Here is a 24,641-nt window from a genome sequence, read left to right as displayed (position 1 = left end):
GGAGGCTCTCCTCCACTTTAATGTAACGTAACTTTGAAGTGAATAATTAATAAAGATTAGAACGACAACGGTCCTCAGGTGCTCTACCCAGTAACGACTAGTAGATCTCAGGTGGCTGAAATGGTGCGTCGTTGAGCAGATGTGGGCTATCTTGTCTCTAAAGTGGTGACTGTTGACGTGGACTCTGGACAGAATGCTTGGCTCTCATATAAACTGCAGAAAGCGACAGACAGGGCGCTGTTTGAAGTGGGCCTACAGAATGGAGAAATAAGAACCATACGCCAGGTCATTGATAAAGATGCCGTGAAACACAAGCTCGCTGTTGTAGTGGAGGACAACGGGCAGCCATCTCGATCAGCTATAGTCAACGTGAACGTGGTGGTTTCGGACAGCTTCCTGAAGTGCTTTCATAATTCACTGACTTTATACCCAAGACAAGGATTACAACGATAAGATGGCTTTTTATCTAGTTTTGGCCTTGGCTGTTGTGTCCTTCCTTTTCATCTCGTGTGTAGTGGTTTGTGTAGTGGTTATAATATCAGTGAAGATCTACAGATAGAGACAATCACGCATCAGGTACCAGTCTAGTTTCCCAGTTATTCCCTGATATCCACCCGGTTACGCAGACGCCAGAGGGACAGGGACTCTGCAACACGTGCACAACTATGAGGTGTGTATCTCGACTGACTCAAAAAAAGAGTGGCTGTAAATTTGCCAGACCTTTTAGTCAGAACGTGTAAATAATGGACCCAAGCTCTATGGAGACTTTACAGCGTGCACAAAGAGATACACTTCCTATATTGACCAGATTCCCCTGAACAGGTGAGATAATGTCTGCCCAATGTGTTATACTGGTTGATAATTTTACAATTTCATTTGTTTTGTTTAAACTTAGATTCGGTCTTTGACATCCTATGATGTTCTCTGATTTATTGTGCGCATTACCAGGGGATTTACGGGCTATTCATTTACTAATCGTATTCACAGAGTGCTCTCAGTCCTGTGTTCATTTCAGCACCTCCGCTCATGGACAGCAACAATGTCAGACAAACTTGTGCTTTTATCTGGCATAATAGTTAACCAACACAGAACGATAATGTATATTTTAGTAATTTATCGATTTTTTACATGTATTTTTAACGTTTGATTTATTTGAACTTGTTTTGGATCAGAAGTAGTTCTGACCGAGGATGACAACATATGTAGTAGCCTAATGTGCATCTCTCTTAGTCTTGTCTTACATTAGTAACATGTTTGTGACCATGTCCGACATACAATTAAAATAATTCATAGTCTGCGGTCATTCTGTAGCCTACAGTATGGTGTGGATATTTCGCAGTTGTGATTCCTGATAAGAAGCTGTGTGGGTTGTCAGAAACATGTTTCTCTACACATGTAATAACTCCCATATGCTCTTAGTGCCGCTGTTGACCGATACAATAGTAGACCTACAAGAGAGTAATGTTGGCCCTGCCTATATTGTGGACGATATTAGAGTCGCAGTGACATGTACGCAAACACTATTGCTTTGGGAGAGTGAGAACATTGTCTCTGACGGATGTCATTGGAACAACAGACCTATCTTGATTTGCTCCTTTGCCTACGTATAGGCCTACGCCTTGTCGGATTTTAACAATTGATAGTTGTGCAACGTTAAGAAAACATGTATTTTCTTTGTTTTCGTGGCACAAGGGGATCCGCCATTCGGAAATGGCAACTGTATCTTCTCCTCTCAGTCTGGTTTTACCGGTATGTGGACGGCCAAGTCCGCTATTCTATTCCAGAGGAGATGACGAAGGGTTCATTCGTGGGGAATATCGTTCAGGACCTAGGGCTGGAAGTTAAAAGACTGAAATCAGGTCGAGCGCGTATTTTTACAGAGGATAGCCGTGAGTATATCGGTCTCAATGCGGACAAAGGGACTCTGGTTGTGAAAGACAGGATTGATAGAGAGGAGCTGTGCGCCCAAGTGGCTCCATGTTCGTTACATTTCCAGATAATTCTTGAAAATCCCGTTGAACTTCACCGTATTGACGTAGAGATATTAGATATAAACGACAATTCTCCAGTATTTCCAAGTAAAGAAATTCGATTACAGATTAGTGAGGTGTCTCTGTCTGGTGCCCGTTTTCCGCTAGAGAATGCTATGGATCCTGACGTCGAAATGAATTCCATTCAAACATATTCCCTTCTTCCGAGTGATCATTTCACTCTGAAGCAACATTCGCACTCTGATGGCAGTAAATATTTAGAAATGGTACTTCAAACGATGCTGGACAGGGAAACGAACGAGCAACATACTTTAGTGTTAACTGCTGTGGATGGGGGTACTCCTCAGAAGTCGGGCACGGTCAAAATATATATAGAAGTATTGGACATAAATGATAATGCACCCGTATTTAGCTCTGTACTTTATACATCCTCGTTACCCGAAGATTCGCCGAAAGGGACTGTGATTTTGAGAGTCAGTGCTACCGATTCAGATAAAGGGACAAATGGAGAGGTTGTGTATTCTTTTTCCCATTCCACTGTCAGCGAGTCAGATCTTTTTACTATTGATCCTCTTACCGGGGAAGTCAAAGTTAACGGTAAATTAGATTTCGAGACGAACAAACAACATAAAATAAGTGTGCAAGCAATGGATCGGGGTTCTCTTACAGATTCTTGTAAAGTACAGATCGATATTTTGGACATCAATGACAACGACCCTCTAATTACATTAATCACTTTTTCTAACCCAATACCCGAGGACGCGTCACCAGAGACAGTTATAGCAATGCTGAACATTAAAGATTTAGACTCCGGTAGAAATGGACACATCAAATGTTCCGTAAACTCGGATGTACCTTTTCGTATTAAGTCATCCTCTTCCAACATCTACAGTTTGGTCACAGATCAGATGTTGGACCGTGAAATGGTTTCCGAGTACAATATTACCATAACAGCGGTGGATGAGGGGTTTCCTCCGCGTTCTACTAACAAGACACTGACATTGAGAATATCGGATGTGAATGATAATGCTCCAGTATTTGAGAGGCACTCATACACTGCTTATGTGAGGGAGAACAACTCTCCCGGTGTATCCATATTTTCACTAACAGCCAGTGATAAGGACACCGGCAACAACGCACGTATTTCTTATTTTATAGATGATTCCCATAAAGGTGGACTTTCAGCATCCACATTTATATCTGTGAATTCAGAAAGTGGCGTGATCCACGCAGTGCGTACGTTTGATTATGAACAAATCAAAGAATTCAAGATCTGCATTAAAGTACAAGATGGCGGCTCACCGCCTCTGAGCACCAATGTGACTTTAACTGTTTTCATACAAGACCAGAACGACAACGCGCCTCAGGTTCTCTACCCAATACAAACTGGTGGCTCTCTGGTGGCTGAAATGGTGCCCCGTTCAGCAGATGTGGGCTATCTTGTCACTAAAGTGGTGGCTGTTGACGTGGACTCCGGACAGAATGCTTGGCTCTCATATAAACTGCAGAAAGCGACAGACAGGGCGCTGTTTGAAGTGGGCCTACAGAATGGAGAAATAAGAACCATACGCCAGGTCATTGATAAAGATGCTGTGAAACAAAAGCTCACTGTTGTAGTGGAGGACAACGGGCAGCCCTCTCGATCAGCTATAGTCAATGTGAACGTGGCGGTGGCGGACAGCTTCCCCGAAGTCCTTTCAGAACTCACTGACTTTACGCAAGACAAAGAATACAACAATAACCTGACATTTTATTTAATTTTGGCACTTGCTGTAGTTTCACTACTTTTTATTTTTTCTATTATTGCTATAATTTCTGTCAAAATCTACCGGTGGAAACAGAATAAGTTATTCTATAAATCTGCAGCAAACCTCCCCGTTATCCCATATTACCCTTCAGTTTACCCAGACGGAACCATGGGAACCCTACAGCGTGTGTACAACTATGAGGTGTGTGGAACCACTGACTCCAGGATGAGTGATGTGAAGTTTGCTAGGCCTTGTAGCCAGAACTCACTGGTGGATGTGAGTCGCATGGGGACAATGCAGAGAGAAAAGAGGGAGCAGGAGGATGGTGATGGAGAGGTGAGAGGGCGTATTGAAATCAATCTTAACTCCTTTTTTATAGGCTAACTGCGATGTTGATGCATCGCGCTCTTTCTCTCACTCTCTGTGTTCATTTCTGCGCAGGCGTTGTCGTTACGCATGTGACTGTGTGTATTCCAATGCATCTTAGTGTGATGTCTCTGCTTCAGGTATATTCATGTGTCACATTATTATGCAGTATGTTATGATAATATGGAGGAGAATTTTGCAATAGGAAATGTGTAACTGTTTTATGTCAATCATTTGTTCGGTGTTTTGAAGTTTGACACGTTTTCTTTAGTAATGTAGTACTTTGTTTGAACCCTGAGTGCCGCTGTTGATCGCATGTAATATTTAGCACAATCACACTATGGTTCCTACTATAATAATGCGCTTAGCAACGCCCAGAGAGCACATTCAACTGGAGACCCAGTTGATAGAATAAGGGCCCTATTCTGGATAGTACATTAGGTCTACAGAAACACTTTGTTCTGTAAACGGACGTCACATTGACTGGATTTTTGACAAATACGTTCTAGGATTTATTTTCTGCCTTAATATTGTGTTTTGGCTTTGGCTTTTTGTCGTGAAATGGCAATGAGAAGGAACAACAGGCTCTTGGAGTGGCTATTGTGCATATTCATCGTTTGCGCCTTCTCAGTTTACGCTGTGTCCGGACAGGTCCGCTACTCCATCCCGGAGGAGATGACGGTGGGCTCCTTTGTTGGGAATATAGCGAAAGATCTGGGACTGGAGCCTCAACGGCTTGTAGCCGGGAGAGCTCGGGTTTTCACCGCGGGCGACAGTGAATACTTGAGGCTGGACCGTGAGAAAGGACAATTGTTAGTGAAAGAGAGAATGGACCGGGAACAGCTATGTTTGGAGATCTCAGCATGTAGCTTCAGTTTCGATGTGATTCTAGAGAACCCAATGGAGATGTTTCGGGTTACAGTGGAAATACTAGATATCAACGACAATAGCCCCGTTTTTCCAAAAAAGGAAATTGAATTGGAAATTAGCGAGTCAGTCCTACCTGGTGCGCTTTTCTCTATAGAAAGCGCAATAGACCAGGACGTAGGGGAAAATACACTCCAGAAATACGTATTAAACCCCACGGATCATTTTAATCTTAAGATTCAAGGTCGTCTAGATGTAAGTGAAAACATTGAGATAGTACTTCAAAAACCCATGGACAGAGAAAATACAAAGCATCACTATTTGACTTTAACTGCTGTCGATGGCGGAGACCCTCGGAGGTCTGGAACAGTTAAAATCCACATTGTGGTTCTCGATGCCAACGACAATGCCCCGATATTTAGCCAAGCTACATATAAAGCATCCGTTCTAGAAAATGCTGGGAAGGGCACATTGGTTACAACAGTGAGCGCGACAGACGCAGACGAGGGATCTAGCGCTAATATAGAATTTTATTTTGAGCATGCTACCACTACTATTCGAGAGCTATTCACAATTGACCCGATATCAGGTGAGGTTAAGGTAGTGGGTGATATAGATTATGAAAGAAACAAACAATTTAGGATAAAGGTCAAAGCTAAAGATAACGGTGGCTTAACAAACTCATGTGGAATCGTTATTGATGTTATTGATGTGAACGATAACACTCCGAAAATAACCGTCATGTCCTTTTCTAGTGCCCTACCCGAGGACTCAGTCCCTGGCACTATCATAGCCATGATTAACATCCAGGATCTTGATTCAGGCGACAATGCTAAGGTTTCATGTTCCATTGATCGCAACCTTCCCTTCAAAATTGAATCAGCTTTAGCAAATTACTACAATCTGGTGACTGACTCGGTATTGGATAGAGAACAGACATCAGAATATAATGTAACAATCACAGCAGTAGATGGAGGCTACCCGCCTCGCTCAAGTAAAAAGACGCTCAGTTTAAAGCTTTCAGATGTGAACGACCACGCGCCCCAGTTCCAACAAGAAAGCTATGACGCCTATGTGTTCGAAAACAATGCTTCTTCTCTGTCATTCCATTCTGTAAGCGCTACAGATGCCGACTGGGGACCAAATGCTCGGGTATCATATTTCCTTGAGGATGGTAGTTTAAACGGAGCTCCACTCTCCTCTTATGTGACTGTAAATGCAGACAGTGGGGTGCTTTACGCAGTGAAACCCTTTGACTATGAGCAAATTAAATCTTTCAAAATACATGTCAAAGCACAAGATGGAGGCTCACCCCCATTGAGTGGCAATGTGACCATAAACATATTCATAAAAGACCAGAACGACAACACGCCTCAGGTTCTGTATCCAGTACAAACTAGTGGCTCTCTGGGGGCTGAAATGGTGCCCCGTTCAGCAGATGTGGGCTATCTTGTCACTAAAGTGGTGGCTGTTGATGTGGACTCCGGACAGAATGCCTGGCTCTCATATAAACTGCAGAAAGCGACAGACAGGGCGCTGTTTGAAGTGGGCCTACAGAATGGAGAAATAAGGACTATTCGCCAGGTCACTGATAAAGATGCTGTGAAACAAAAGCTCACTGTTGTAGTGGAGGACAACGGGCAGCCCTCTCGATCAGCTACGGTCAATGTGAACGTGGCGGTGGCGGACAGCTTCCCCGAAGTCCTTTCAGAACTCACTGACTTCACAGTGGACAGGGAATATAATGACAAGCTGACTTTTTATCTGGTGTTGGCCTTGGCTGTGGTCTCGGTTCTGTTCACATTCTCCATCATTGCCCTTATCACAGTTAAAATCCACAGATGGAGACAGAATCGATTATTCTATAAATACGCAGCAAACCTCCCCGTTATCCCACATTACCCTCCCGTTTACCCAGACGGAACCATGGGAACCCTACAGCGTGTGTACAACTATGAGGTGTGTGGAACCACTGACTCCAGGATGAGTGATGTGAAGTTTGCTAGGCCTTGTAGCCAGAACACACTGGTGGATGTGAGTCGCATGGGGACAATGCAGAGAGAAAAGAGGGAGCAGGAGGATGGTGATGTGTCTGAAGAGGTGAGACTCCCATTCTGTCCTCTACTTAGATATGTACAGTGGGGAGAACAAGTATTTGATACACTGCTGATTTTGCAGGTTTTCCTACTTACAAAGCATGTAGAGGTCTGTAATTTTTATCATAGGTACACTTCAACTGTGAGAGACGGAATCTAAAACAAAAATCCAGAAAATCACCTTGTATGATTTAAGTAATTAATTTGCATTTTATTGCATGACATACGTATTTGAAACATCAGAAAAGCAGAACTTAATATTTGGTACAGAAACCTTTGTTTGCAATTACAGAGATCATACGTTTCCTGTAGTTCTTGACCAGGTTTGCACACACTGCAGCAGGGATTTTGGCCCACTCCTCCATACAGACCTTCTCCAGATCCTTCAGGTTTCGGGGCTGTCGCTGGGCAATACAGACTTTCAGCTCCCCCCAAAGATTTTCTATTGGGTTCAGGTCTGGAGACTGGCTAGGCCACTCCAGGACCTTGAGATGCTTCTTACGGAGTCACTTCTTAGTTGCCCTGGCTGTGTGTTTCGGGTCGTTGTCATGCTGGAAGACCCAGCCACGACCCATCTTCAATGCTCTTACTGAGGGAAGGAGGTTGTTGGCCAAGATCTCGCGATACATGGCCCCATCCATCCACCCCTCAAAACGGTGCAGTCGTCCTGTCCCCTTTGCAGAAAAGCATCCCCAAAGAATGATGTTTCACCTCCATGCTTCACGGTTGGGATGGTGTTCTTGGGGTTGTACTCATCCTTCTTCTTCTTCCAAACACGGCGAGTAGCTCAGTTGGTAGAGCACGGTGTTTGCAACGCATGGTGTTTGTAACGCCAGGGTTGTGGGTTCAATTCCCACGGGGGGCCAGTATGAAAAAAAAAATGTATGACATGAAATGTATGCATTCACTACTGTAAGTCGCTCTGGATAAGAGCGTCTGCTAAAATGTAAAAATGAGTGTTTAGACCAAAAAGCTCTATTTTTGTCTCATCAGACCACATGACCTTCTCCCATTCCTCCTCTGGATCATCCAGATGGTCATTGGCAAACTTCAGATGGGCCTGGACATGCGCTGGCTTGAGCAGGGGGACCTTGCGTGCGCTGCAGGATTTTAATCCATGACGGCGTAGTGTGTTACTAATGGTTTTCTTTGAGACTGTGGTCCCAGCTCTCTTCAGGTCATTGACCAGGTCCTGCCGTGTAGTTCTGGGCTGATCCCTCACCTTCCTCATGATCATTGATGCCCCACGAGGTGAGATCTTGCATGGAGCCCCAGACCGAGGGTGATTGACCGTCATCTTGAACTTCTTCCATTTTCTAATAATTGCATCAACAGTTGTTGCCTTCTCACCAAGCTGCTTGCCTATTGTCCTGTAGCCCATCCCAGCCTTGTGCAGGTCTACAATTTTATCCCTGATGTCCTTACACAGCTCTCTGGTCTTGGCCATTGTGGAGAGGTTGGAGTCTGTTTGATTGAGTGCGTGGACAGGTGTCTTTTATACAGGAAACGAGTTCAAAGAGGTGCAGTTAATACAGGTAATGATTGGAGAACAGGATGGCTTCTTAAAGAAAAACTAACAGGTCTGTGAGAGCCAGAATTCTTACTGGTTGGTAAGTGATCAAATACTTATGTCATGCAATAAAATGCAAATGAATGACTTAAAAATCATACAATGTGATATTCTGGATTTTTGTTTTAGATTCCGTGTCTCACAGTTGAAGTGTACCTATGATAAAAATTACAGACCTCTACATGCCTTGTATGTAGGAAAACCTGCAAAATCGTCAGTGTATCAAATACTTGTTCTCCCCACTGTATGTAGTTTGTGTACATCTGACTGACTGAGGGATATTTCTACACTACCATCATCCTATTCTTTGGTCTCTGTGTGATCAAGTCAACCTTTATAATTGAGTCATGTCAGTAGCATGGTCCAACATCTGAATTGGTGGCTGGACTGCAGGCAAGCATACTTAGACCCCGTTCTAATCGGTGTAACAGTCTACGGTCTGAGTCTATCCATATGAAGGGGTGCACATACTGAATCTTTGTAGGCCCATTTGACCTTTTTTGGGGTAAGAGTTTCCCACTACATGTTGTTGACAGCGCTACATGTACTATCCATCTCTCTGTGTGTCAGCCAGCCTATCAGTAATTCTAAAGAACATTATGGAGGTCAGATTGCTCAGCAAGTAGCCTTTGATGTCATGGTTCTGTGTTAACCTGTTTTACGTGATTCCTGAAATGCACTGCGACATTGTGGCTATGTTCATCAGGTGATTACTCTTTTCCATTCTTATTTACCCAGCAGGTGTGCAGATAAAGGAGCAGGTTATGAAATCACTGTATCAGTTTCATTAGGTCTCGTCTGACTAACAGACTGATCGACTGAACTGACTGGGTGATTGACTGGCTGACTGACTGACTGGTTGACTGACTGGTTGACTGACTTGACTGGTTGACTGACTGGTTTACTGACCTGACTGGCTGACTGACTGGTTTACTGACCTGACTGGCTGTCTGACTGACTGGTTGACTAACTTGTTGACTGACCTGACTGGCTGTCTGACTGACTGGTTGACTGACCTGACTGGCCTGACTTGACTGACTGACTCACTGCTAATACTATAAAATACTTGTTCTGAGGAGCCCTCATTCTTTTCTGTTCCATGGATCTTCCCTCTCTCCATCTGTATTTTTATCTCACACTTTTCTCCCCCCACTTTCCCTCCTCTTTCCCCTCCCTCTCTGTACAATACTATGGTGCTTGGGCAAACTGACCCACTTTCCCCCTCACACACTGCTCTAATATTCTGCATTGCTGTGGTGCAGTAATGGGCTTATATGTCTCTCCCATCAGACACTGGGCTTAATTCCATGGCAGTGTTACACTCCTTCCTGTATGGAACACTGTCACTGCTCTGTATTCAGAATGAGTGTGTCTGTTGGGTCATACTATATAACTCTGTCTCTGTCTGTCTGTCTGTAACCAATGGTCTTGCTCAGTACTTGTCATTCACAGTAGTAATGTCCCTTTTATGTCTATAGCTCACAGGTTGTAAGGGTTTAGACTGGATCTTGTTAGTGAGTGGAGGATTGTATGTAACATGGCATGCTGTTAACAGTGACAGTGATTTCAAACCTGCCTAGAAACAGCCAGCAACAATGTCACATCTTTGCCTTCATTTTAACCACTAGGCCTAAAGCGTGGTTACCAGGGTATTTTTACCAGCCATAGGAAGACAGAAAAGACCAAAGACTTGTTTTAATGGTTGTGTTCATCTGCGTATGTGTGGGTTTGTGAGTATAGTTCAATTCAGGCAATCTCTAGTATTATGCCCTCTTCTCTCCAGCGTACCAGGAAGATTCACCTCAAGCTCATGCACATTGTCATGGCAACACTCTCTCCATACAGACAGTGCTGCAGATTCCGGACATAAGACATGTTGCATGGTTGTTGACTTGTAAATGACACTGTTCATAGTCTCTTGCTATTTATGGCTAGAGCAAGTACTGTTTTAAAAGCTGCCTTGTCTTACGTCCTCTCAGCATGCTTGTAGGTGTGCATGCATCTGTGCCTGTCTGCATAACAGACAGAGTGATGATTTGAATTCTCCTGTGCATTTGTAGAAGGCCAGTGTATCCCTGTAGTTACACAACACGTCATGAAGGCAAGAAGTTGGCTGGACTCATTTGATCCAGAGGCACTGAATCCTTTTGCCCTGAGTCTCACTGCACCGGCATGACAACTGCTTGCAATACAACACTGACCCAGTTTGAGCTGCCTCCTCTCTATTTCCTGTTATGTTGGAGAGTGATGGGACAGCTTAGTTGTGTTCCATCCTGATGCCTCTGTAACTACCCATCAACCACTCTGTCTTAGCCCCATTGCATGTTTGCACTTAATCAGTCCTATGAATAATCACAATTGGCATTTTAGTCATTCTGCAGACACTCTTATCCAGAGCGACTCACAGTAGTGAGTGCACACGTTATGTATTTACACAAACGTAGGCTTACACCTGGACTATACAGTCACAGTGTAGTTTATACCCATGTAACCAACCTTTTGTCTCTCTCTTTGTCTCTTCCCCACATAATCACAAGCACTCACTTGTCCATGTCAGACGTGGATGTTGTCAGTGTGTCCTTTATGTGTCTGTTTAGCAGCCAGTGACTGGGTGGCATATTGGTTGTATTGAACACACAGTGTGGAGGCAGAGGGAGGGGGCAGGGCGTTGTTGTGCATCATGCAGCAGTATGAAGGCTGTGGGTTGCACGTTTCACGTTGGCACTAGCTTCTGTCCAGCATATGATCACATAAATCCACAAAGGGTCACAGTCTATTCATTTCTAAACATCTCTCTCTCTCTCTCTCTCTCTCTCTCTCTCTCTCTCTCTCTCTCTCTCTCTCTCTCTCTCTCTCTCTCTCTCTCTCTCTCTCTCTCTCTCTCTCTCTCTCTCTCTCTCTCTCTCTCTCTCTCTCTCTCTCTCTCTCTCTCTCTCTCTCTCTCTCTCTCTCTCTGTCTCTCTCGCTCTCTCTGTCTGGCTCTGGCTATCTGTCTCGCTTTCTGTCTGTCTCTGTCTTTCTCTTTGCCTCTCTTTCTCTCTCTCTCTCTCTCTCTCGCTCTCTCTGTCTGGCTCTGGCTATCTCTCTCGCTCTCTGTCTGTCTCTCTCTCTCTCGCTCTGTCTGTCTGTCTGTCTGTCTGTCTGTCTGTCTGTCTGTCTCTCTCTCTCTCGCTCTCTCGCTCTCTCGCTCTCTCTGTCTTGCTCTGGCTATCGGTCTCGCTTTCTGTCTGTCTGTCTGTCTGTCTCTCTCTCTTTTTCTCCCTCTCTCTCTTTGCCTCTCTCTCTCACACACACACACACACTCAATCTGTTTCTCTCTTTCCTCTTTCTTCATCTCTCTCCCTGTAACAAAAAGCTTCTCACTATGTCACGTCAGTATCTATTTCTACTCTCCATAGCCCTCAAGCTTGGTTCAACACCACAGCTTTATACAGTGAGGCTAAAGACTAAATGTTTTTTATAGAACACTTCCCACAGTAAGACCCTGTCTTAACAGAGACTGTGTTTGATAAGTAGCCCTCTGGCTTTACACTCCTGGCTTTGGGTTTTCCCTATCTGTAATAACAGAGAATTAGAATGCCATGAAAGTGTGCTCTGCTCGTCTTGAGCTACGGACATACAATGCACACAGCATATTAACACTTAATTTGAACAGTAGCCTATACCTTTCCCTTTCCAGCATTCATTCGAATCAAATTTGTATCTCTGTGCATGGTTTTCAGACCGCTTGCAGTTTCCCACTCCACCCTTCCCCACTGACACAGAAACATTCCACACATTCATTTTCATGACTGGCTGAGTCACACTGAAGACTGCACCATTCCCTCAGAAGTAGCGGGCGGCGACAGCTTAATGTATGGGTGTTTGATCGAAAGGCAGTGTATTACAGTGCAGAGACAGAGGAAAGGGACCCCTGCCGTGGACCATGTTTAAGTCTTCAAAGAGCCGCAGTGGGGCTGGGCAGGGCCAGCAGGAAGGGGAAACATGTCTGTATTATTTTGTCTGAATCTCTCTCTCTCTTTGTCTGGGGAGGTGATGTGTGAAACGTTGGTTTGCTACTGTCAGTGAAGATGATATCGTTGCTGGTGTTTGTGAAGATTGTGATAATAAAGATAAGAACAATGAGAAAAAATCATGCTCTTCCTTGTTTACATGTGAAATACAGGGATATCTACACTGTTGCAGATCTAACCATGTCTTAACTGTTGTCGAGACCAAGCACAGTAAAATAACAAGAAAAACTTGCAAAGGATTTAGTGACATAGTGCCTGTATTTTGTGTTTGGTAATAACAAACATGTTTTGTTGGTGATGGTAAACCTGCTTCTGTTCCCCTGGTGGTCAAATCAAATCAAATTCTATTTGTCACATGCGCCGAATACAACCTTACCGTGAAATGCTTACTTACAAGCCCTTAACCAACAATGCAGTTCAAGAAACAGAGTTAAGAAAAAAAGGTCAAAATGAACTAAAGTGAAAAACGAGGCTATATACAGGGTGTACTGGTACCGGGTCATTGTGTGGGGTACAGGTTAGTCGAGGTAATTTGTAAAGTGAGTATGCATAGATAATAAACAGCGAGTAGCTGTCAGAAGCTGTTCTGGAACCTTTTGGTCGTAGACTTGGACCTCCGGTACCGCTTGCCATGCGGTAGCAGAGAGAACAGTCTATGACTTGGGTGACTGGAGTCTTTGACAATTATTTGGGCCTTCCTCTGACACCGCCTGGTATAGAGGTCCTGGATGTCAGGAAGCTTGGCCCCAGTGAGGTCAGGCACCGACCTTATTTATAGGGCCCAGAGTCATGATTATAGGGCCCAGAGTTTTCCCTGATGAAGGGACCTGACCAGGAAAACCTCAGGGCCCTACTCATGAAGCATAAGGATAACATTAAGAAAACACCAGTGTAAAATACTACGGTTGTTGCACACATTGAACCCACACTGCACATGCACAGAATGATATACAACACAGTGGTCATGCTAAGTGACTGTGGTCATGCTAAGTGACTGTGGTGAACATGTGTCAGATGGGTCTGTATCTGAACTCTTTTTCTGTGTTGATAAGTATGTCTCTGTGTGCTGTGAATACAGTCCTTGTCCTAATCTAATGAATATGTCATTCTTTTCTCTCTTTTCCATGTCGTTACTGCATCTGCTCCCTCTGTGTTTCTCCAAACAAGGTAAGATCAACTTCATCTCCTTTTCTACCTGCCAATTTATCGTACCAATCTGTATCGTACCAATCTATAATCTATCTATCTGTCAATCTATATCAAACCACATCAAATCTCTCTCTCTCTCTCTCTCTCTCTCTCTCTCACACACACACACTCACACACACACAAACACTTATACACACACACACACACACACACAAACACACACACAAAACACTTATACACACACACACACACAAACACACACACACACACACACACATACATACACACAAAACACTTATACACACACACACACAAACACACACACACACACACATACATACACACAAAACACTTATACACACACACACACACACACACACACACACACACACACACACAAACACACACACAAAACACTTATACACACACACACAAACACACACACACACACACATACATACACACACTTGTGTATGCACTTAGACCAATGTAACCTTTAAGAGGATCATGTTCAACACACAAGTAGCAGAGGTAAAGGGACAGATCAGCTTTGTTCATCATATGTCACAGCCAGTTATACCGATTTTTGACATTGTATTATTTATGATTCCAATGCTTGCCATTGAAATATCTCATTGCTTACAAAGGGGTAAAGAACATTCCCATGAGCTGTGTATGAGATATATCTAAATACATCTATAATGAATATGTTGGTACTTGTATTGGTCACATCTCTTCCTTTGGGTGAAGTGCACACATTTATAATTACAGCAATCATTATGTTCATATACCTTGGAAAAGGGCTTTACATCTTGTTGACTTATTCAGCTATTGAGGCCCAACTCATGAATGATAAAGGAGTGCCTGGTCACATGACAAACAGCAGAATGAAATTCAGACTTTTATACACAGGTTCTGAACAAAGCGGTTTCGGGAACATTTCGATGACAGTTCTACCTCTTGAAATGCTACCCAGGTGTTTATCTGAGGAAATGTCTGTTCATCTAGCTGCTGTTTTCCTTTCTAGTGAAGGGAAACAAGCACGCGTTGTTTATGCCACTCTCGTGCTGCCTATTATCTGCCGCATGCACCAGAGTGAGCTCTCCGCCTGTGTGGCGCTGTCCACCCGCGTGGTGCTGAAATGATCCTCTCTGTGCAGCGCGCGTGGTCTCCTCTGTTTTCCAGGGATTGGATAATCTCTTGCTGCACAAATGGGTCATATGATCATTGTGATGAAATACGACTGTATTTATATTTTTTCGACCTGGCCCATATTATATAACACTGTGATATGATTATAAGCATGATTCATGATTAAACCTTTATTTTCATCTAACGCTGTAATTGGTCGTAATCAATAAAACGTCACAATATGGTGCAGAGCGTTCAATTTGACTGGTGGAGGCACGGAGACCTCCGGCTACGTTTTGTTTGCAAGGGATTGTTAAATAAATGTTAGAACTATTTGGTTTTAATATCAACACCTCTTGAAGAGCCTAGTCAGAACTACACTTTTCAGATTATTCTCTATCATCGAAGTTATACAGTAAAAATCTATTGATTATGTATTTTCAGACACATGGAAAGAGCTTGAAATCGGCAAGTCCTCTTCCTGGTAAAGTTGTCAGTCGGACTACTGTGATCACCACTATAGATGGCAAGCAAATAAAGCCATCTAGTTTATCTACTGAAAGTTAGCAAACTTGTCCATCATTCAATATAGCCTGCCATGTCTGTAAGCAGCAATCATGAGTAAACACTTAAAAACAATACTGAACAGAAGATAATGTTATCTAACTTCGCTAGGCAGGCCGACATTGGTTTGAGAACAAACTACATTAGGTCTACTTACTACTATCTTTATGCCAATGTACACAGTTTATATTTGTAGCTTGTAAAGTACACATTATCAGCTAACAGTACATTGGTAAATGTGCCCTTCTGCTGCTTGACAGGTAGAGTCCACAAAGGATGGGAAATGAACCTAAACCACTCATACTGGTCAGGTACAGGTCCCTTTTGTTCTATATCACTAAAAGATCCACTTCAAGGTGGCCAATATTGAGAAATATCGTGAGGCTACCCTCACTTATCTGAAATTACATGATCAATTGATGTTTACTGATCATGAAAAGCATGAAAAGCATGCAGTTACTGCTGTATAACTCTGATGATAGAGCTAAATGTGCCCAGTTGTTTTGCACGGAATAATCTGAAATGTGTAGTTCTGACTAGGCTCTTCAAGAGGTGATATTACAACCAAATAGTTAACATTTATTTAACAGTCACTTGAAAACGGAACGGTTTTAGCGGAGCTGGGGATCTCCTTGGAGGCAAATCGAACGCCCTGCACCTTATTGTGTGACGTTTTATTGACGACGACCTATTAGAGCACCCTCAGTTGCTAGGGAGATTTAGTTAATCTATGCCTCACGGTTGTAGCCTGCTGTCGATAAAAATCAGTGTGGACGAATTGCTATTGTGGTGGTCAGACATATAGACCTAGCCTAAAGGCTTCCTCGATCAGTCACACAGCAAATTAGTAAAATGATCAAATATGTAGGCTACTAAACCGTGTGTGTGAGCGTGTACGTGTGCGTCAAACCTCTATTCCCTTTTGCTCCCGCCTCTCGCGATCCTTTCACTCCCAGCCCGTTACTCCCCCCTTCTGCTCGTGCTGAGCATGCTACTGTGATTAGACGTGTGTGTGTATGTGTGTGTGTGAGGGGATGAGAGAGACTGGCTTCCTGCTCCTCATGACAGACTATGAGAACACCACTAGGCTGTGCTTCCCTCTCATTGCCACAAGACGGCAGAAAGAGTACAGTAAACGGAGGGCTTGAAGTGATACAGTGCTTTTATGATTATTGGATAATAATAATAATAATAATAGGCTATAAGCTAATATTTGCATTTTGGGGGGAGCTATAGATTTTATTTATTTTGTGAATTACCACGTTTATTTTGTACAGTAGCATATTTACTACTAATCAAAGTAAAATGTTACACCTGTAAATAAATACTGCTTATCTGTTTCTGTATTTTAAGCATTCTACTCATAGTGAAGGCATAGACTGTACCTTTAAGATACACTACGTGTGTGATTGGTTATATCAAGAGGGTTCTCTGCACCAATACTGTGCTGAGCCATACAAAGGGATCTACTCCCTCCCCTCAGACTCAGCATTACATCCCGTAGCCTACAATGCTCAGATCTGGGAGCTACACTTGAACTGAATGGAAACAAAAGAAGGACTGCTTGCATTTTTGGGAAATGTGTATTCAAGACACTATGGCGAATAACTTCAATTTTTATATTGTGTGATGGTGAGGATTTACTGTGAAAGGGATGGAACAAAGGACAATGAGGATTCGAGGCCATTTGAGGTGGCAAGTGTTATGGATTTATCAATTCGTTCTCCTGTGGAATACAATAGAGGCGCAGATTCCATACACTATACCTGAAGAGTTAAAGGAAGGTTCTGTTGTTGGAAATATAGCCAAGGACCTGGGTTTGGGAATATCTGAGATTTATGACCGTAAACTGAGGATAGCTTCTGATGCTGGTAAGCAGTATTTCAGTGTGGATTTGGGAAAGGGTGAGCTGGTTGTCAATGAAAGGATAGACAGAGAATATTTATGTGGAGAGAATGTCCCTTGTCTGTTACCGCTGGAGGTTATAGTTGAAAATCCCTTACAGCTGCACCGCATTGAAATCGAAATACAGGATATAAATGATAATTCTCCAGGTTTTCTTACAAATGAACGAATTTTGAAAATAGCTGAGGTGATTAATCCAGGTGCAAAATTCCCATTGGAAAGTGCACATGATCCTGACGTAGACGCAAACTCATTACGGTCCTATAGTATCAGCGATAATGACCATTTCCTGTTGAACATGAAGACCCAGGGAGGCCAAAAGATTCCCGAACTTGTGCTGAAGACTTCACTGGACAGAGAGAAGCAGGCCGTGCACAAGCTCGTGCTCACCGCTGTAGACGGAGGGACTCCTGCACGATCTGGTACTTCTGAAATCACCGTCATAGTTCTTGATGTTAATGATAATGAGCCCCAGTTTGAGAGACCTTTTTATGAAATATCTGTAGCTGAGAATAGACCCGTTGGCAATCAGATTGTAAATGTAAAAGCTTCAGATTCTGACGAAGGACTAAATGGAGAGATCGAGTATTTCTTTGCAGACCAGACCCCAGATAGTATAATGACATTACTTAATGTTGACTCAAATACTGGCGAAATTACTATCAAAGGACAGCTTGATTATGAACAGACGAATTTGCATACGTTTGATATTGTGGCAAAAGATAAAGGCAGTCCACAGATGGAGGGGCACTGTAGTGTAAAGATCAATATTGCTGATGTTAATGATAACGCCCCTCAAATTATTATAACCTCACTGACCAGTCCAATACCGGAGAATTCAGCCCCTGGGATGGTTATTGCATTGATTAGCGCTAAAGACTTAGACGTTGGTGAGAATGGCAATGTAAAGTTAAACATGTCCCGGGGTTCCCCGTTCACTCTGAAGCCCTCTGTTTCCAACCATTACGCACTGGTGACCAACGGCCCATTAGACCGAGAGACGTTCCCGAACTATGATGTTGTCATTAACGCGGTTGATTCAGGGTCCCCACCTTTATCTACAAAGAAAACCGTCACCGTGAAAATCCTAGATGTCAATGACAATCCTCCAGTGTTTTCCCAGACATCGTATACTGTGTATGTTAAAGAAAATGGCATCCCGGGATCTTTACTGAGCTCAGTGTCCGCCTCTGATACAGACATGGGTGAGAATGCGAAGATCTCCTACTCTATATTAGACTCTAAAGTACAAGACGTGTCTGTCTCCTCCTATATTTACATCAACTCAGATAACGGCAGCATCTACAGCATGCACTCGTTTGACTATGAGAAACTGAAGGTGTTTCAGATACAGGTGCAGGCAAAGGACCACGGCTCTCCGTCTCTGAGCAGCAACGTCACGGTTCATGTTTTTATCCTGGACCAGAACGACAATGCCCCCGCTGTTATTTACCCTTCCGCTGTCATGGGCTCTGTCTCCCATCAGAAGATGCCCCGGTCCGCTAAAGCAGGCCACCTCACCACTAAGATATCGGCAGTGGACGCAGACTCGGGCCATAACGCCTGGATTTCCTATAGGCTGGTGGAGGCCACAGACTCGTCTCTGTTCAGTGTGAATCTTTACACAGGGGAGGTGAGGACTAAACGCGCTGTTTCAGAGCAGGATGACTCCTCTCAGAGGCTGCTTATAGAGATACAGGACAATGGGGAGCCGGTCCAGTCCGCCACAGTCACAGTCAACATACTGTTAGAGGACGGGCTCCACGAGCCCATCTTGGACCTCCAAAAGAAAACAGCCGAGCCCAGCAAGAGAAACAGTAAAATCACCTTTTATTTGATCATCTCTCTGGCCTCCGTGTCCGTTTTGTCTTTGTTGACTTTCCTCATCTTAGTGGTGAAGTGCGTTAGAAACAGTAGGAGCAGCTCGAGTTGCTGTATCAGACGGGCTGATTCTGACGGATACAAGAATCCAAACAGAAACCTGCAGCTCCAGCTCAACACTGACGGCCCAATTAAGTATGTGGAGGTCCTGGGAGGGGACATGTTGTCTCAGAGCCAGTCCTTCAGGTCGTGTCTCTCTCCAGTGTCCGAGTTCAGTGATTTCACCCTCGTTAAGCCCAGCAGCACCACTGACTTTAAGGACATGATAAACGTGCTTGATGCATCTTTACCGGACAGCGCGTGGACGTTCGAGAGCCAACAGGTGAGCGCAGCTACTTTATAATGTATATAATGTATAATTTTTATTACCACCGGATTATATCATTGTTCATTTATGACTATCTCCCGGAACTGGGTTCTACCACTCCTATTCATTTCGATTCTATGTAATTTTGGTGTGTAGGCTATTCATTTTTCACGATATGAAGTTATGAAATGACATTCTTCTACACTTTGGCCTTTATATATGAATTTGTTTATTAATTTGTTTCATTTGTACATGAAGGTAAACCATAAATGCCAATGCAGTAATAGACCCCAATTTTGAGGAGTAAATGGACACATCACTACATCTCTACTGCTCATAACAGCACTGTTTCTTTAACTGCCAGTGCTGAGATGCTCGCCATGATAATCCATTGGAGTTCTGTGAACCAATCATGTGCTGAACTGTACAAAGAGATCTAGTCCCTCCCCCAGCCTCAGCACCATAACCCCAGCCTCGTCGAGAACCAGGTTTTTTTTTTAGGTATGGCTACCCGAGACTACCATAATCCTTACAATGCACAGAGCTGAGAGAGACAGAGCTGCGCTCATTTTGGGAGATAGAACGGACATATAATCGGTGTTTAATTCTATACGAATAACAGGTTTTACTTGGTAGGATTATCTTGAAATGTATTACAAACCAAGACCTTTACGAAGTCCAAGGGATCATCATTCATGGAAATGCGGATTCAAATGAAGATGGTATTTCTATGGCGGGGGCTCCTGCTTTCCTCCCTTCTGTGGAATACAATAGAAGCGCAGACGCGCTACACCATCCCGGAGGAGCTGAGTGTGGGATCCGTTGTTGGGAATATAGCTATGGATCTTGGTTTGCAAGTGTCTGAGATTTCCGATCGTAAACTGAGGATAGCCTCCGAGGGCGATAAGCAATATTTCAGTGTGGATTTGGGAAGAGGTGACCTCATTGTTAGTGAGAGAATAGACAGGGAGAATCTGTGTGGACGAAATCCCAATTGTCTGTTACCTTTGGAGGCTTTAATTGAAAACCCACTACAGCTGTATCGTGTTGAGATCGAAATTCAGGATATAAATGACAACTCCCCAGTATTCCAAAACAATCAAAATGTTTTAAATATTGCGGAGTCTAGAATTCCAGGTGTAAGATTTCGTTTGGAATCAGCAGAAGACCCCGACGTTGGCTCCAATTCCTTACGCTCATATACACTAAGTAAAAATGAACATTTTGTGTTAGACATAAAAACAAAGAAGGATGGGTCAAAAGTCCCAGAATTGGTTTTAGAAAAGGTATTGGACAGAGAAAAACAGTCCATACACAGCCTGCTTTTGACGGCCGTAGATGGTGGGAACCCTGCTAGATCAGGTACAGCAGAAATTACTATTCGAGTTCTAGACAATAACGACAATGCACCTGTGTTTGAAGAAAGCACATATGACATTCAAGTGGTTGAAAACACATTACCAGGAACGGTCGTCGTCACTGTTAAAGCAGTCGATCTTGATGATGGGTCCAACAGTGAGATCGTTTACTCGTTTGGACCACACACATCAGAGTCACTACAGGACCTTATAACTGTAAATCCGCAAAACGGTGAAATAAAGGTTAAGGGAAATATAGATTATGAAAAGGGAAATTCGTTTAAATTTGATGTTCTCGCAACAGACAAGGGCACCCCACCAATGCAGGGCGTATGTAGTATTAATGTAGAAGTTATTGATTTAAACGACAATTCCCCAGCTCTCATTTTAAAATCGCAGCCTAGCCCGGTGAGGGAAGACACGCCTATTGGAACGGTTGTTGCTTTGATAAGTGCTAAGGACATAGACTCTGGAGATAATGGTGAAGTAAGTCTGCATATAGCGCCAGGCTTACCTTTTTCATTAAAACCATCCATTTCTAATAACTACGCTTTGGTTAGTGACTCCGGTTTCGATCGGGAGAAAAAAACGGAGTATACTGTCGAAATTATAGCTTCTGACCATGGGAAACCTTCTCGTACCTCTCGAAAAACAATCACGGTTCGTGTTTTAGATGTCAATGATAACTCGCCAGTGTTTTCCCAGCCGTTCTATACTGTGTATGTTAAAGAAAATGGCATCCCGGGATCTTTACTGAGCTCAGTGTCCGCCTCTGATACAGACATGGGTGAGAATGCGAAGATCTCATATTCTATATTAGACTCTAAAGTACAAGACGTGTCTGTCTCCTCCTATATTTACATCAACTCAGATAACGGCAGCATCTACAGCATGCACTCGTTTGACTATGAGAAACTGAAGGTGTTTCAGATACAGGTGCAGGCAAAGGACCACGGCTCTCCGTCTCTGAGCAGCAACGTCACGGTTCATGTTTTTATCCTGGACCAGAACGACAATGCCCCCGCTGTTATTTACCCTTCCGCTGTCCTGGGCTCTGTCTCCCATCAGAAGATGCCCCGGTCCGCTAAAGCAGGCCACCTCGCCACTAAGATATCGGCAGTGGACGCAGACTCGGGCCATAACGCCTGGATTTCCTATAGGCTGGTGGAGGCCACAGACTCGTCTCTGTTCAGTGTAAATCTTTACACGGGGGAGGTGAGGACTAAACGCGCTGTTTCAGAGCAGGATGACTCCTCTCAGAGGCTGCTTATAGAGATACAGGACAATGGGGAGCCGGTCCAGTCCGCCACAGTCACAGTCAACATACTGTTAGAGGACGGGCTCCACGAGCCCATCTCGGACTTCCGCCAGAAAACAGCAGAGCCCAGCAAGAGAAACAGTAAAATCACCTTTTATTTGATAATCTCTCTGGCCTCAGTGTCCGTTTTGTCTTTGTTGACTTTTCTCATCTTAGTGGTGAAGTGCGTTAGAAACAGTAGGAGCAGCTCGAGTTGCTGTATCAGACGGGCTGATTCTGACGGATACAAGAATCCAAACAGAAACCTGCAGCTCCAGCTCAACACTGACGGCCCTATTAAGTATGTGGAGGTCCTGGGAGGGGACATGTTGTCTCAGAGCCAGTCCTTCAGGTCGTGTCTCTCTCCAGTGTCCGAGTTCAGTGATTTCACCCTCGTTAAGCCCAGCAGCACCACTGACTTTAAGGACATGATAAACGTGCTTGATGCATCATTACCGGACAGCGCGTGGACGTTTGAGAGTCAACAGGTATGTTTTTATTGCCACCGGATTCAATTGTTGTTAATTTATGACTGTATCTCATGGAACTGGGTTTTACGACTTCTATTCATTCGATTCTATATAATTTAGGTGTTTTGCATTTTCTGTTTATATCAGAGTTTTAAGATAAAGATACTTTATCGGTATTTTTGCATTTGATGCGTCTCAATATAACGCATCCGCTGATGTTGAGCTTTCGCATCTGCGGTGAAAGCGGTGTTAGTCAGACCATTAGACTTCCCTAAAATCGGGCTTCACATAAAATCATCTGTAGCGTCCGAACGGGTTGTCCTACAAACGATTGTGACCCCTCTATGGAAAGATGAGACCCATAAACGTATTGGGACTCGTCTGAAGTCGGTGCAGCAGATGTGCCTAATTACAGTTGAAGTCGGAAGTTTACATACACTTTGGTTGGAGTCATTATTAAAACTAGTTTTTCAACCACTCCACAAATTTCTTGATAACTAACTATAGTTTTGGCAAGTCGGTTAGGACATCTACTTTGTGCATGACACAAGTCATTTTTTCAACAATTGTTTACAGACAGATTATTTCACTTATAATTCACTGTATCACAATTCCAGTGGGTCAGAAGTTTATATACACTAAGTTAACTGTGCCTTTAAACAGCTTGGAAAATTCCAGAAAATGATGCCATGGCTTTAGAAGCTTCTGATAGGCTAATTGACATCATTTGAGTCAATTGGAGGTGTACTTGTGGATGTATTTCAAGGCCTACCTTCAAACTCAGTGTCTCTTTGCTTGACATCATGAGAAAATCAAAAGAAATCAGCCAAGACCTCAGAAAATAAATTACAGACCTCCACAAGTCTGGTTCATCCTTGGGAGCAATTTCCAAACACCTGAAGGTACCACGTTCATCTGTACAAACTACGGTTTACAACTGCACATGGGGACAAAGTTCGTACTTTTTGGAGAAATGTCCTCTGGTCTGATGAAACAAAAATAGAACTGTTTAGCCATAATGACCATCGTTATGGTTGGAGGACAAAGGGGGAGGCTTGTAAGCCAAAGAACACCATCCCAACCGTGAAGCACGGGGATGGCAGCATCATGTTGTGGGGGTGCTTTGCTGCAGGAGGGACTGGTGCACTTCACAAAATAGATGGCATCATGAGGAAGTAAAATGATGTAGATATATTGATGCAACATCTCAAGACATCAGTCATGAAGTTAAAGCTTGGTCACAAATGGGTATTCCAAATGGACAATGACCCCAAGCATACTTCCAAAGTTGTGGCTAAATGGCTTAAGGACAACAATGTCAAACTATTGGAGTGGCTATCACAAAGCCCTGTCCTCAATCCTATTGAACATGTGTGGGTAGTACTGAAAAAGCATGTGCGAGCAAGTAGGCCTACAAACCTGACTCAGTTACACCAGCTCTGTCAGGAGGAATGGGCCAAAATTCACCCAACTTATTGTGGGAAGCTTGTGGAAGGCTACCCAAAACGTTTGACCCTGTCACGTTCGTCGTAAAGATTTACATTTACATTTAAAAATGGGAAAGATGGGACCAAGGCGCAGCGGGAATGTGAATACTCATCTTGTTTATTTATGAAACAAACCAAAACAAACACTTAAACAAAAACAACGACGAAAAAACAGTCCTGTGAGACATACAGCTACACATGGAACAACTACCCACAAAAACCCATGAAAAAACACCCCTACTAAATAGGACCTTCAATTAGAGGCAACGAGAAACAGCTGCCTCCAATTGAAGGTCAAACCAATAAACTAAGCATAGAAATAGATAAACTAGACACAGATATAGACATAGACTAACATAGAACATTGCCCAACAAACCCCCAAAACGCATGAAACAAACACCTCCTGCCACGTCCTGACCAAACTACAATAACAAATAACC

The 24,641-nt window shown here is 43.5% G+C and overlaps 1 protein-coding gene across 38 annotated transcripts in view; it reads left to right on the top strand.

Annotated features, from left to right (window-relative positions):
* Positions 1–24,641, top strand: part of LOC106603249 (protocadherin gamma-C5) — a 186,079-nt gene that overhangs the window by 119,287 nt on the left and 42,151 nt on the right. The window contains exon 1 of one of the 38 annotated variants that reach the window (XM_045716977.1): positions 1,468–4,075. The exons of 29 other annotated variants lie outside the window; for them this stretch is intronic. In XM_045716977.1, coding sequence (XP_045572933.1) covers positions 1,664–4,075 — 2,412 coding nt within the window. In that variant the 5' untranslated portion in view covers positions 1,468–1,663. Of the gene's footprint in view, positions 1–1,467; positions 4,076–4,477; positions 7,073–16,801; positions 19,604–19,789; positions 22,732–24,641 lie in introns of those variants that run through there. 8 more of the 38 variants (XM_045716991.1, XM_045716970.1, XM_045716984.1 and 5 more) reach the window with 8 other exon arrangements.

Source organism: Salmo salar, chromosome ssa04 (genome assembly GCF_905237065.1).
Source record: "Salmo salar chromosome ssa04, Ssal_v3.1, whole genome shotgun sequence".
Taxonomy (NCBI): Eukaryota; Metazoa; Chordata; class Actinopteri; order Salmoniformes; family Salmonidae; genus Salmo; species Salmo salar.
The sequence above is the reverse complement of the archived record's forward strand: the minus strand, read 5'-3'. Positions and strand labels throughout refer to the sequence as shown.